The sequence below is a fragment of the Rhododendron vialii genome, chromosome 11a (genome assembly GCF_030253575.1).
Source record: "Rhododendron vialii isolate Sample 1 chromosome 11a, ASM3025357v1".
NCBI classification, from domain to species: domain Eukaryota; kingdom Viridiplantae; phylum Streptophyta; class Magnoliopsida; order Ericales; family Ericaceae; genus Rhododendron; species Rhododendron vialii.
In genome coordinates this window covers 32,517,102-32,532,194 of record NC_080567.1, presented here as the reverse complement: position 1 = coordinate 32,532,194, position 15,093 = coordinate 32,517,102, and the positions used below count along the sequence as shown (strand labels likewise).

General features: G+C 39.6%; 3 protein-coding genes across 3 annotated transcripts in view; all 3 read right to left on the bottom strand.

Annotated features, from left to right (window-relative positions):
- Positions 1-15,093, bottom strand: part of LOC131308066 (uncharacterized) — a 133,193-nt gene that overhangs the window by 7,065 nt on the left and 111,035 nt on the right. The window lies entirely within an intron of this gene.
- Positions 7,999-9,810, bottom strand: LOC131308071 (protein FAR-RED IMPAIRED RESPONSE 1-like). The gene is made up of 2 exons (XM_058334892.1): positions 8,396-9,810; positions 7,999-8,285 (listed from the first exon to the last, which is right to left on the bottom strand). Exons 1-2 carry the CDS (start codon positions 9,205-9,207, stop codon positions 8,252-8,254), a joined length of 846 nt encoding a protein of 281 aa, XP_058190875.1. The 5' UTR covers positions 9,208-9,810; the 3' UTR covers positions 7,999-8,251.
- LOC131308072 (uncharacterized) lies at positions 12,557-13,735 on the bottom strand. The gene is made up of 2 exons (XM_058334893.1): positions 13,060-13,735; positions 12,557-12,826 (listed from the first exon to the last, which is right to left on the bottom strand). The coding sequence occupies exons 1-2, from the start codon at positions 13,583-13,585 to the stop codon at positions 12,789-12,791; spliced, it is 564 nt and encodes a 187-aa protein (XP_058190876.1). The 5' UTR covers positions 13,586-13,735; the 3' UTR covers positions 12,557-12,788.

The following is a 15,093-nucleotide window of genomic DNA, read 5'->3' as shown; positions in this document are numbered from 1 at the left end:
TCACTATACAACGTAGCATCACAGAGACTGCACAAAAATTTAGTTTGAGTCGTCCCACCACTGTTGTTATCTTGTTGAGTCTTGGATAAATGCTTCTTCCCTCCGAGATGAGAGGCCAAAGTACTCTCACTATACAACGTAGCATCACAGAGACTGCACAAAACTTTAGTTTGAGTCGTCCCACCACTGTTGTTATCTTGTTGAGTCTTGGATAAATGCTTCTTCCCTCCGAGATGAGAGGCCAAAGTACTCTCACTATACAACGTAGCATCACAGAGACTGCACAAAAATTTAGTTTGAGTCGTCCCACCACTGTTGTTATCTTGCTGAGTCTTGGATAAATGCTTCTTCCCTCCGAGATGAGAGGCCAAAGTACTCTCACTATACAACGTAGCATCACAGAGACTGCACAAAAATTTAGTTTGAGTCGTCCCACCACTGTTGTTATCTTGTTGAGTCTTGGATAAATGCTTCTTCCCTCCGAGATGAGAGGCCAAAGTACTCTCACTATACAACGTAGCATCACAGAGACTGCACCAAAATTTAGTTTGAGTCGTCCCACCACTGTTGTTATCTTGTTGAGTCTTGGATAAATGCTTCTTCCCTCCGAGATGAGAGGCCAAAGTACTCTCACTATACAACGTAGCATCACAGAGACTGCACAAAAATTTAGTTTGAGTCGTCCCACCACTGTTGTTATCTTGTTGAGTCTTGGATAAATGCTTCTTCCCTCCGAGATGAGAGGCCAAAGTACTCTCACTATACAACGTAGCATCACAGAGACTGCACCAAAATTTAGTTTGAGTCGTCCCACCACTGTTGTTATCTTGTTGAGTCTTGGATAAATGCTTCCTCCCTATGAGATGAGAGGCCAAAGTACTCTCGCTCTGCAACTTAACATCACAAAGACTGCACCAAAATATAGTTTGAGTCATCCCACCACTGTTGTTATCTTGTTGAGTCTTGGATAAATGCTTCATCCCTACGAGATGAGAGGCCAAGGTACTCTCGCTCTGCAACTTAACATCACAGAGACTGCACCAAAATATAGTTTGAGTCGTCCCACCACTGTTGTTATCCACCTTCTTCTCTTCGCGTTGCTCATTAGTCCGATTCACTTGCACATCATGTTCTTGTTTCTTGGTTCTATTTTCTGGCACCGAACTGGCTGCCGAAGAGGAGGAACCCTTGTTTTTGTTCACTTCCTTAATTGCTATCAGCCTTTCAAACTTGGCCTTGTGTTTTCTCCCTTGAAGATGAGAATCCAAGTCCTTCTCAGATGGGATTGAAACCTGGCATAAAGCACAAGCCCACTCTCTCTGAACTTTCTCTGAATCGGTTATCTCGACGGCTTTGTTCTCTCCACCAGCTGCTGCAACCGTCTTCTCTTTAATTTCCACAGCGGCACCTGTTTTCTTCTCATTTTGAGCAAGATTTGGCTCTACACACTTCACCTGCGAACGAGGTGAATTGAGATTTGATTCTATGGTTGCTAATCTTGCAAGATAGCAAATCCCATGGCTTTGTTTTGATCATCAGGTATGCAGAGGTACTAAGGCTGTGTTTGGATCAAGGATCTGTGGAGGAAATTCTGGTGGGAGAAAAAAACCAAGCAAAGGAGCTGTGTTCCTAAAAATAGCATATCTTTTCATAACATATCTCTCCACAAGTCCCTCTGATCAAAATACAGAGAAAAGAAGATAATCAAAAGCTAGATTTATTTCTTTGATTTCCCTATTCCCCTTCCGTTAGTAAATCCCTTCACAAATCCATGATCCACACACATCCTAGAAAGATCACGAAAGTTCATCTAACAGAAACCAGCAGAAGCGATTGTAGAGATGGGAAAGAGATAAATATAAGAATGGGAGTTGCACAAACAAGCAGCACCTAAAAAACCAAGGTACAAATGAAAATTCGACCAGTGCTGCTACCTGTTCTGTTGCAACAGCTGGATTTTTATCCTTCAGTTGCACCATATTGGCATTCTCCTTACCAACACCAGGCTCTTCCACTTTGGACTGGAGAAAGAAAAACTTCAGTCATCAGGGTTTCATCTTTAAAAGAAAGCATTAAATACAATAGCAAGAACAATAGGAAACCTTACCAATTTTGTTGCAGCTACTGGTCTTTTCTCTGGTTGTTCCACTGCTCTAGCATCCACCTTGCCAACATTAGGGTCTTCGAATTTGGACTAAGAAAACAGATGGTTTATACATTATACTCATGAATTAAATAAATGGAAACGCTTGCCAATCAACTATGGCTATTCGAACCTAAGAAGCACAGATACGGGATATGGACACGCCACGGCACGGACAAGCGGACAAGTCATTTCTCCGAAAATTAGGACACAGACATGTCAGGGACACGTCAAATGTAAAGTGTATTTGTACTTGTATTATAGAGGTATGGTCTGATTTCGTAAAAACATCAGAGACATTTTAATGTGTCCTTTTAATGTTCCAAGAGTATTGCCAACATGTCCTAGAGTATCCACAATGTGTCTAACTAGAAGAAATATAATAAAATCATTAGACAAGTATTTATGCATGCCCAATACATGTCCAAAGAGTGTTGTATCGTGTCCGTGACCAAAACATGTCGGACATGGATACGTGAGGCTGGTAGACGCGTCCGTGCTTCTTGGTTCGTACAAATTTTTTAACCAAACCTCAATCGTGACTATTTAACCAGGACGAAACTCAATTCCACATGAAATATAACAAGACCAGACTTCAAATGGCAAAACTACCAACAGTTTTTTTCATTCTCGATTTTTAGAATGCACTTAACTTTTCCTGGAGGACAGTGTCTTTCCCCGGAAACTAAGCAGACCAACAGTAGATACCCATTGAAATTAACAACAGAAACAGAGACAGTCCAACAGTAGTTACCTGGATTGCTGCAGCTGTTTCCTTCTCCTCTGTATTAGTCATTGTCTTGATCTCTTCCATGCCAATGTCAGGCTTTGTATGCTTGGACCGAAACAAAGGGAAAGGGTATTTATAGTCATAAGCAGATACAATGTTGCACATATTCCATGTATCAAAATTGTGAAGACCCTCACAACTAAAAGCGTAAAAACCAATAAGCCAACTCCATCTAACGATTCTGATTACAAATTCACATGCACCATCATGGAAGTGTGACCAGATTTTTTGAGGGAAAGAAAATGACAGGGAAATCAATTCATAAATTTAGCTTTTTCAGTTCATATTTTTCCTAAATCATCTTGTTTCCCTCTGCATATCCCTTCCCAAATTCTTAACGTGAACATGACCAAAGAGTGCACCTATGCATAGATCGGCATTCAGAAGATGCAAGCATATCAACATTTGCATGTAATGACCAGGTCTGGCATTGAATATGAACTTCCATGACTCAAAGCCTTCGCTATGAAAAGGTCCCATTTATATTACTGGTAAAGTATGACCCCATTAGACAACTTCTTATCTAGGACTTACAGAGTGGCTTACCTTTCGATCAAGGAGTTTCTCCAAAGCTTCAGATCCATTCTCTTCAACATACCTCTCTGCCACAGCTAGAAAGACTCTGGCACTATGAGATTTTTCCTCCTTGGGTTTGATGAAGTATTTAATAGCACCTCGTGGATCCACAGACAAGAACGGGCGAACCAGGCACTCATAAACATAAGAGGCACCATTAAAATGAGGTAGCAACAAAAAGCATGTGGCCATTAGCTTCATGAAAGGCCAGAATGGAAGCCTGGTATGTATAAATAAGGAAATGAGTTAAAAGCACAATCTATGCTCTCACTGAAAAAACCCTTTATCAAATTGAACAATTCCTGAAAAGCATCATGACATGCAGCTGTAGTTATCCACCTGCTGTATTCTCAATTTCTCATCCTCTCGGTGCTAACTGCTAAATCTACCCAAAAGAGGATGCTAATTTTTGGGAGGACGGGTGAAAATGATATATCCTAATGTGTACGCATACCTCGCCAAACATGCATGTTGTTGTACAAGTTTTGGTCTGTAGTTGTTTCATTTTAGTGAGAAGACCAATATTTAAATTTCCACTCGAAACCATTAGTCACTTCAAAGCTTTGTATCATAGTTGAACACCGTGTCAAGTATAAGATCAGACGCTACTATGGGAGAATCTAATTGGTAAATTGTCAATAGAACTGGTCTCTGAGACCACCATCAGTTGTGGAGCATGGTGGTAGGTTACGACCCTCGTCTCCACGTCAGTTTAGTGAGATTGTAAACTTGTGTATATAAGCCCTTTGCCTCTTTCGACACCCTCCCCTTGCGAAGCAAGTTTTAAAGGCAAGTCCTAGCAAATGGTTTCGTTCATCTGTATCTACTGCTTAAATTTGGTGATGCATTCCTAGCTAGAGGTCGATCAACCATTAGGCTACTCAACCTACCACATAGAACCCCCCAAAAACATTATTTTCGTCGCTAGCCCAAGCTGTCGAACAATAGAAATGAATGGATCCTATTTTGATGTTCGACATGAATCCTAGATAATCCTTGGGCAAGCTTTTATCACTTTTTGAGCACATATTACTACAATGGAGCTGACTTAATTACCAGTCAGTAAGTTTCACAAAAGCAAGCTCAAAGAGAGAAACCAGAGAGAAAAGAATCCAATATGCCACCACATTTCGCATCTCCGAGCTGGAATTGTTCTCGATTGCCCGAATCGAGGCATACCTGTCCAAGAAAATTAGTTCCGCATCAGCACACAATAAATTAGCCACTGAACTTCATACACTACATTACACTATAAATTTTTATCCATGTAATAATATACACAAGGCACGCATATCTATCTACGATATTGACTTATTCACGGAGGGGCCTTGATTCTCTAATTCACGCCTTTACAGAGCCGCGCGATCTCGGCTGTTCGTTTCGGCTTTGGACATTCCGGATTTAAATGAAACTTTTTCGGAGAAGAGTAACCCGGAAAAGTTACATTTAAATCCGGTCAGTCCAAAGCCAAAACTAAATCTGGAAAAAGTTCATTTAAATCCAGACCGTCCAAAGCGGAGACGGACGCGCACATTCACCTCCCTAAACAACTATTCACCGAAAGCTCAGTTAAAAAGTTTTTCTCATCTATCTACATACAATGATACAAAATACGGAGTACAAAAAGAAAGCGTACAGACGTGTGTGTATATTCATACATACATATGCATTCATAATATATACACACACACACAGAGAGAGAGAGAGAGAGAGTACAGAGGGCAGCCCAGACCAAAGAGAGGCCTGCAAGTAAAAATACATAATAAGTAGAGAAAGATGCTTGATTCACAAGGATCATCAAGTAGCCAACACTAAACAGGGTTCTGTTTGAAGCTAGAAAACAAGTGAATTTTGGAGTACCAAGCAAGCAAGTCGAAGCATTTGAATGCAAACTTGAGAAAACCCACCAAACCCATCTGAAAATTCGATCTCTTTCTCTCTGGCCCTTTTTTTTTCTCGGATTTTCCTGGTTTTTAATGTGTGAGGGAATGTGAAGCAACCACGATTTTTTGACGCGTAAGAGTGCTTTTCCAGGAGAAAGAAAGAGGAATTCGAATAGGCGTGTAAAGAAATACAGTCGGTGGATACTCCCTCCGTTCTAAAAGGGATGCCAATTTTTAAAATTCATGTCATTTTTTATCATTTATATCTTTAAATTTATAATATTTTTTACGAATTTGAAAATTTTGTATAATATAACTAGTTGAGAACTATCAAACAAGATTTATATTGCATATTTTTTAAAATTCATATTGAAATATATAAGAAATTGAAATTGACACGGATATCAAAAATTGACATCCAATTTAGGATGGAGGGAGTATAATTTATGGATACGGATATAGAAAGTGGGAGCATGGTTTTCCTTCCTGTGAAGAAAGAAAGAATTATTTGCAAAAGGAAGAATAATAAATGGAGAAAGAAATTATTTGTCTCTCTTTAATTTACAAAAGTACTCCTAATTTAGTTTGACAAAAATAGCTTTTCACTTATTTGTTCTTAAACAAAATTTTCCTTTCTCGTGCCCTCTCAGAATGAAAAAAATAAAACAAAATGGGAGTGCATGTGTAAGGTATGATATTCTATCACCTCCACAAAGGAAATGTTGCCCCATTCACCACACCACGATCTGTAGAAGACCTCGCTGCACCCTATACGTCAGGATCAAAGTTAAAATCTCATACGTATAGTTGTATGGATAGTCAGGACCAACCCTGAGCATAGGCCCACCAGACGACCGCCTAAGGCTTCTAATTTTAGGCCCAATGATGAGGCCTCCAAATAATAAAATATGTTAAATATTATTTATGTAGGAGGGCCGCTTTGCTTTCCCCCGGCCCCACACTCCATTTGCCATTTTATCCCTGAGCATATATGTTGTATGGATAGTCAGGACCAACTCTGAGCATAGGCCCACCAGACGACCGCTTAAGGCCTCTAATTTTAGGCCCAATGATGAGGCCTCCAAATAATAAAATATGTTAAATATTATTTATGTAGGAGGGCCGCTTTCCCCCCGGCCCCACACCCGATTTGCCATATTATCCCCCTCCCCCCCCCCCCCGTTCTCCTGCTCCTCCCATTTATTTTTTTTTTTCCTTCTTTTTTCTTCTTTATTTTCTTTTGTTTTTTTTCTGTCAGAATTTTTTTTGGTTTTTTTTCTCTTTATTTCCTTTTGTTTCCTTTCACTTTGAATCTTTTTTTTATTATTTTAATAATCTTTTCTATTTTCTTTATTTGTTTCTTTTCCCATTTACCTCCCTTCTTCTTCTTCTTTTTGGTTAACTCAAATTCTATTTTCAATTAAAATTGACTTTATACTTAATAAATTTATATTATTTTAATTAGTTAATTAATTAGTCTTAACAATGAATAATAAAAATAACTTGTAATGAACAATAATAAATTGAAATAAAATTTCATTTTATTATAATTGAGTACATATTGTCAAAACATGAAAATACATAAAAACACAAATTTTAATCAATATCTCCTCCAAATGCTGCTCCCGGCGTGCTTATACCCATTACTTCGTACCACAATAGCAAACGTGTTCCATAACTGGCAGCCCATCCTTTAGCTTCATCCAATGAATTCTCCTCCCACCATGTTGGGATGGGTGGTACAGGGTACTAAGGTTATAAGAAAATTTGCACGAAGTGATTGTTGTTAACACGGGCAATAGCAATTCCCGGCGGTATTCGACTGGCACTGGAGGGGACCTCAATGGCAAATGAGTAAAACAACCGTAAACATCCTCATCAAATGTGTGCAATACAAGGTTGTACCTTGTTGCGATGACAACTCCCAAAGTCATAGCCTCCATCCAATGATCCTTTGGCGCTGTAGGCTCGAACCAATTCAGTAAAATTAGTAGACGATTTGCCCAATCATGTACTGGATAAATCACACTATATAGATAATAATTTTGTCGAATCTCTTCAATAAGCTCCTCTCGTACTCGACTCCAATCATTTTCACTATACCCGATTAGTGCAGCTATCGCCCTGAATCCACAATGACCATCACCAAGCACGTCAACAGTGTGGGAAATATAACGCTGATAAACCTGAGGTAATCGTTGAATGAACCCCTCCCACGTCTTCCTCTCCCTCTCACTCGCGATGTTACAGTCCTTGATCCTGAAGTGGATGCTTCTGAGAAAGAAGGTATGCGACGTGTACTTTGCTCATCTCTATCTGTAGGTCGACCTCTATGTTCTGTGTTGTACGATGGAGGTCGAACTGTGCTACGAGATGGATCTGCCATATCAATCCTGTCTATGATATGCTCTCGCATAGGTGGATCCATCCCATCTAATATCTGAACGACCTGAGATGTCCTGTCAAGTCATGCTCCCTCCTCATTAAACTCGGTTGCGTGCATAGACAACCTAGTCCAATGAGCGTGGATACTCCATAGCGGAATTGGAGTGGAAATGGAACTATAATATGCAAGATTGTGCATGCATGGCAATCCGTGTGTGATTTTGATCGTACAGTTGCAATAGCCAACAATGTGGGGGATACTTCTAAAGCGGTTTCTAGCTAATCATGTATGAACTCCATTGCCTCTAATGAAATGCGACACCTTATCTGATCAAAAATGTCGTCACGTAATTGTTTATGGCATGGAATGTTCAATGATTTCTCGAACGACTTTTTAATTTCCTCGAACTGATTTTTCAACATCTTTTCTATTTTATCAAAAGATGTTTGTAGCGATGACATGGTATCCCCCAACTATAGCTTTAGCCTCGCATGTGCAGACTCTGCCCTGTAATAGAATAATGCACCGTGTTTAAATAGGAAAGTATCAAAAAGTATTTCTTAGTGTAGTAGAGAAATGCACAAAATTTTAATAGTAAAGTCAAAAAGCGATTTTACCTTTGACTTGAATTGCTTCCGAGGTGCATACATGTATCTGTCCATGCTGAAACAAACCGCTCTTTGTACGACCTTAACCATGTTTGCCACAGGTAAGTTATGACATACGGGAACTGGCAAAAATCGTCGCACGTGGCTTGCCACTTTTGTTTGAAAGACGAAGGTGTAGATGAATTGATAAGCGAGTGCCATGACGTGATGAAGCGCTTCCATTCCGGACCAAGCACACGGCTGCAGTTCTTCATGACGCACTGATTTATGTGCCAAATACACAAGATGTGACGTGCCGTAGGGAAACATGCTTCAATGGCATTCATAAGCGCTAAATCCCGATCTGAAACAAACACCAATGGCATCGACGCCCCCTTTTGAAGCATCCAGTTTTTTAAGTTATCCAATGCCCATGTCAATGTCTCTTCTCTCTCATTACTAAGATAAGCGAACATAAGGGAGTAAGTTCGCCATGTGGATGTGATACCCACAACCTCCAATAGTGGTTTTCGATACTCATTGGTCTTGTACGTGGCGTCAATGATCAGTATAGACGGAAAGTTGACAGATAGCTCTAGACTCATAGGATGAACCCAAATAATATCTGTGATTTCGTTAGTATTCGGATTTGTAAGAAATTGATGGAGGTAATGTTTCTTAAGTAATTGACGTATGACATACTGAATAGGAGTTAGACCGTCCAGTTTCGCTGCTTTGTTTGCAAAAATGGTGTTATAAACGCTTTTGATTCCCGTAGTGTTTGACGGGTCTTTTTGTTTCAAAATATTAAGAATCTCACGAGACGCAGTGCTGTTGGCCATGTCGACCACAAATTGTTTCTCTATTGGTTTTAGCCATGACGGGTACTCGTGGCCCTCAATATGTTTTGCTATTTCATGGTTATGGACACCACTAATAACCTCTAAACCCCACCTGATATCGTATGGATGTTGTGGTATACCTCACAGTTGAAATGGGCAATCGCATTTTCTAGTCCCAGTGTTTCTTTGCAAGGATTGCCCTTCAACCAGATACCGTGGCGGTTCGTACTTTCCTCCTCTTTCACAACCAAGAATGCACTTCGGCAATTTGCCGCCTTTTAACTTAACAGAATTTAAAATAACCACCACAATACCATATTTTAGACCAACACTCCGCGCCCAAGCTAACATATCTTCTCTACTTTCAAAAATCTATATAAAAAAAACTAATATGTATAAATACAACATTAACCAGTCTTAACATAAATAACGAATATGCAAAACAATAACAGTAAAAACTAACCTGGTCGGTGGTAAATTCTGGTGTATAATCACGACAATTGTGGGAGACACTCTCCTCACTACGAACATCATTCTCAAATGACCAACTATCTGAAATTGAAAAGTTGTAGTCATCCATTGTTCCATCCCAAATTTTCCGCTGCGGCGTTCCTAAAAAATTTGACAGATACACAGTCTGTGAGGAAAGCCTAAGTAACTATGCTAAATTTTCACTGAAAATCATTATTCTAAATTTTGTGGATTATGTTTGACATAGAAATAACCAGGAAAGTCCCAGGTCGGATGGTCGGACGAGTCCAGTTAGAATCATCATTCCTTCCTTAGTCGATACGAAGCCAGGCTTGTTGACAAACTTTCGAGGGTGTTAGCCTCGGGTTACTCCACAATTGTAAAAATGATCATAAAGCATAGTGTCACATGGACGGACACCTTTGGAGTGAAAACCACTTATGCTTTAGACCAGTAATTTTAGTAGAATAAGTTTGCTAGCTATCTTTAGTACTTTAACTTAATATGCATTTTTAAACACAAAAATAAAATATAACAGTAGGTTACGGTAGCTTACAGAAGATGAATGTGGCTATCGAACGAAATGACTTCTTACGGTAAGCTTACGGTAGCTGCGAAAGAGAAAAGAAAAGACTTTCTTTTTCTCTCGAAAATAAATATTGACAAAACTATTAAATTTTTTGGATCGAGAGGCTAATCGGGTGGTGGTTTGGTGGTGGCCTTGGGTTGAGTTTCTTGAAGAACTCAAGAAGAAACTCAATAATACCAAAAACAAAGTAAGAACAAAGAGCAAACACAGTTTCTAAAGAGAAAAGTTGGAGAGATTCAAGGTGTGAATTGAATGATTTCACAAAGGGTTCTATTTATAGGGAAATGAGGACCTCTCTCCTCACCCCATATCCCCCCCCCCCCCCCCCCCCCCCCCCATATATTTGCTCTATGGTTGAAGTCTAATTCTAGGCTCAAGTCTAATAAAAATATAGTTACAAAAACAAATGTTTCAATTTTCAATATGTTTGAACCGGTGCAAAGATATTATTTTTCTGATCATTTCATTCTAAATGGTCGTAATAAATTTTTGCCTCCAAGGCCTTTCAATAAACACCCTAAGAGAGTCTTGAAACTAAATAATGAGTTTTAAGGTGTTTGTTGAAAAGTCTTAAAGCAAAAAATTCATTATGACCATTTAAAATAAAATTATCAAAAAAATACGATTTTTGACCCGGTGTAGTTGTAGAAATTAAATAAATAAGATAAAATTAATTAAATAAAAATAAAATTTAAAAGGTGAAGGTGTTTTAAGAGGGGGGGATGTTTTTTGAGTGGGGGGCCGGGGGATAATCCGGGTTTTAAGAGAAGGCTGGGGTTTGATAAAAAAAAAGAAAACAAAAAGGGAAGGGGGGGGGGGGGAATAGCAATTTACTTATGTAGACTATACGGGGGATAATCCGGGTTTTAAGAGAAGGCTGGGGTTTGATAAAAAAAAAGAAAACAAAAAGGGGGGGGGGGGGGAGGAATAGCAATTTACTTATGTAGACTATATTATAACACGTCTAAAGTAGCACTAGTGGCAAGCTAGTGTGCACTTAGAGCACCAGATGTGGATTTGATTACTTCCCCTTTCAAATTTTAAGCATCAATTTTGGAACCTTCACAAAAAAAAAGGTTTTGAAACGCTACTTGTGAGGCTCAACCTCGTGACCTGAGACTCTAAAGTGGCAGCTTAAACAACTTTGCCACGCTTTGTGTTGTTTCCTATATTAGAAATGAGAGGCTCCATTTTCAACAACTGCCTAGGGGTTCAAAATTCTCAAAGCCGGACCTGAGTGGTATTGAGAGTACATTTAGCCCAATTAAGGAGTATGAGACTCCACGAACTGTTTGCAACGTGAGAAACGTGCCATGGATTTACGGGCTGGTCCAAAAAGGAGGCCCAATGCACGGAGAGCTCTACCCCAGGCCAAAAAATGTACGCACAAGGATTGCCCTGCTTTTATACCTCAAATACCCTTACTAATCATCCCCCGTCCAAGTCATCTCGACAACTCGATCGTCTACGCCAAGCACCAAAACATTATCACCACCGCCGTCACCCAACCTATTGTCTTCGCCGGCATCGTCCCTTGCACTTGTTTTTCCGACAAGGAGGACAGGGGCGACCTTGGCAAAGATTGGACACATACTAGACGGTTCGATCTCCCTCTATCGTTGTCTCTGTCCAAATTTGATTATGTTCCTTCGTTGTCTCCGTCATTGTCTATGCAAAGTGATATTGCCAGTTTACACAAATGGTTGAACTTTCAGTTTGCATAATCCAAGAAGAAAATCAAAACTGAGTAAATTCTGACCGTCCAGATGTATCAGGCTTAAGTACCTGAAGTGGTGCCATGCCATGCAAAATTCAACTAGGAGTGCGATTAATCAGGTACACCGCAGTAAGAATAGCCATGTTACCACAAAGAAGGCAACGAACAACAGACATAACGATTTTTTCATTCCGCAACACCGTTCTATTCATAAGTGTTCTGTTCATAAATGTAAGGACATGTAAGTTGTTGGAGAGTACCTTTCTGATTTAGTTCAGAAAGAAACCCATTTGAAGTATATTCCCCACCATTATCTGAACAAATATTACGCACAACAGTACAAAATTGTGTTTTAATCATTTGAAGAAATTGAGTAAAAAGGGGTGAAACATCATATTTCTTTTTCAACAAATAAACCCAAGTGCAACGAGTGTCATCATCAATAAATGTCACATAATAGCGATATCCAGAAAAAGCGGTAACAGGAGATGGTCCCCATATATCGGAATGAATAAAATCAAACATGCTAGGAGCTCGAGACATGCGAGGTATATAAGTAGTGCGCATATGTTTAGAAAGTTCACAAACCACACACTGAAATTTGTGATCCTTACAAGCTCAACTCAAAGAAGGAAATAACAAACATAAATACTGAAAATTTGCATGTCCCAAACGGGCGTGCCACAAATCCAAAGTTTTAAGAGAAAAGACATAAGAATGAGATGTAGGCAAGACAGACGCCGAAGACTAGATGAAGTAGGAAATGATGGTGGCGGTTCCCCAAAGAAGTACAACCCATCGCGCTCATAGCCCTTGCCAAAAATCCTCTTCAAACTCAGGTCCTGTAAAAGGCAGTAAGTGGGTAAGAAAATGATCGCACATTGAAGATTTTTAGCAAGGCGGCTGACAGAGAACAGATTAAAAGCAAAATTAGGAACATGCAAGACTGAAGAAAGAGTAATATCTGGAGATAGAGACACATCACCCTTATTGCAAATATGGGAGATGGAACCATCAGCAAGGCAAACTGTTTGGTTGGCACGAATAACAGGAGAAGTAAACAATGACAACTCACCAGTCATATGATCATTGGCACCAGAATCCATAACCCAAGTAGGTTTTGTAGACCGAACATGAAAAGCGATGGGAGTACTTGCAGCAAGCGTGGCAGTGGCCGTATGAGAGGTGCCCTGAGCCCAGGCATTGAGATTCCCAAGCTGCTCCTGAAGTTGTCCAAACTGGGACTGAAGGTGGCTATAATCCATATGGGCAGGAACTTGAAAGCTGCCAGTTTTTTCAGCATGGGCAGCAGTACGAGAGGGACCAGAGGGGCTAGAATAGCTGGACAACCGATTCCGAGTGAAGTGTTGCTTCAACTCAGGATGAAGTTTGAAGCAACGGTCTTTAACATGCCCACTCTCATTCCAATGATAGCAAATAATCTTCCTAGACGGAGGATGAGAGCTAGAGCTAGCCGCAAAGGCCATCTGATCAGTCATAGGAGAGGAATCAGGGGTAGGAAGAAGACCTTGTGGCTGTACAATGTTACGACAACGGTCCTCACTATCAATAGTAGCGAAAACCTCATACAAAGATGGCATGGGAGAGATGTTTAAAATCTGAATGCGAAGAGGCTCAAACTTAGATTTTTTCAAACAGAAACCAGAAGAAAGCAACTGTAGAGATGGGAAAGAGATAAATACAAAAATGGGAGTTGCACAAAGAAACCAGCACCCAAAAAACCAAAGTACAAATGAAAATCCGACCAGTGCTGCTACCTGTTTTGTTGCAACTGCTATATTTTCATCCTTCAATTGCCCCGCATTGGCATTCTCCTTACCAACACTAGGCTCTTCCACTTTGGACTGGAAGAAAAAAAAACTTCGCTCATCAGGATTTCATCTTTTAAAGAAAGCATTAAATACAATAGGGACGAACGAAAGGAAACCTTACCAATTTTGTTCCAGCGACTGGTCTTTTCTCTGGTTGTTCCACTGCTCTAGCATCTACCTTGCCAACATTAGGTTCTTCGTATTTGGACTAAGAAAACAGATGGTTCATACATTATACTCACGAATTAAATTAATGAAAACGCATGCCAATCAGATATAACTGTTTGTACCTAAGAAGCACAGAGACGGATACGGACACGACACGACACATGAACATGTTATTTCTCTGAAAATTAGGACACGGAAATGTAAAGGGAATTGATTTCTACACTCCCCTTTTAGGCATCCACACTCCATTTTTTGTCCTTATACAAATAAATTTACGATATTGTCCTTGAAAGTGTGCAGTGTATTGAAAAAAGGGCAAAATAGTAAATTCAAATGGATCAAGACAAAAAAAAGGAGTGTGGATGGCTAAAATGGGAGTGTAGAAATCATTTTCCAAATGTAAACTGTATTTGTATTTGTATTATAGAGGTATGTTATGATTTCCTATAAACATCAGAGACATGTTATGTGTCTTTTTAATGTTCCAAGGGTGTTGCTAACATGTCCTAGAGTATCCACAATGTGTCTAACTAAAAGAAGTATAATAAAATCATTGGACAAGTATTTTCCGAAGATTGTCGTCGTGTTCGAGACGTGCCCATGCTTCTAAGGTTCGAAAAAATTCTCTAACCAAACCTCAATCGCAATGTAAAACATTTTGAACGGGGTAAGACAAAACATTCTCAATGCCAGCTCCTTAAGTTTATTCTATTTAACGAGGACACAACTCAATTCCACATGAAATATAACAAGACAAGACTTTAAATGGAAAAACTACCAACAGTAATCTTTTCCTGGAGGAGAGTGTCTTTCCCAGGAAACTAAGCAGACCAACAGTAGATACCAAATGAAATTAACAGCAGAAACAGATACAGTCCAACAGTAGTTACCCTGATTGATGCAGCTGTTTCCTTGTCCTCTGTATTAGTCATTGCCTTGATCTCTTCCATGCCAATGTCAGGCTTTGTATGCTTGGACTGAGACAAAGGGAAACGGTATTTATACTCATAAGCAGATACAATGTCGCACATATTCCGTGTATCAAAATTGTGAAGACCCTCACATTTATAAACGTAAAAACCAATCAGCCAACTCCATCTAACTATTCC

Excerpts from the sequence above, each read along its gene's own strand:
- LOC131308071 (XM_058334892.1), bottom strand. The coding sequence starts at position 9,207 with ATGGCCAACAGCACTGCGTCTCGTGAGATTCTTAATATTTTGAAACAA. Across the intron at positions 8,286-8,395 it reads GGAAGCAATTCAAGTCAAAG|GGCAGAGTCTGCACATGCGA; the intron begins GTAAAATCGCTT and ends ATTCTATTACAG.
- LOC131308072 (XM_058334893.1), bottom strand. The coding sequence starts at position 13,585 with ATGCCATCTTTGTATGAGGTTTTCGCTACTATTGATAGTGAGGACCGT. Across the intron at positions 12,827-13,059 it reads TGCCAATGATCATATGACTG|GACCTGAGTTTGAAGAGGAT; the intron begins GTGAGTTGTCAT and ends TGCCTTTTACAG.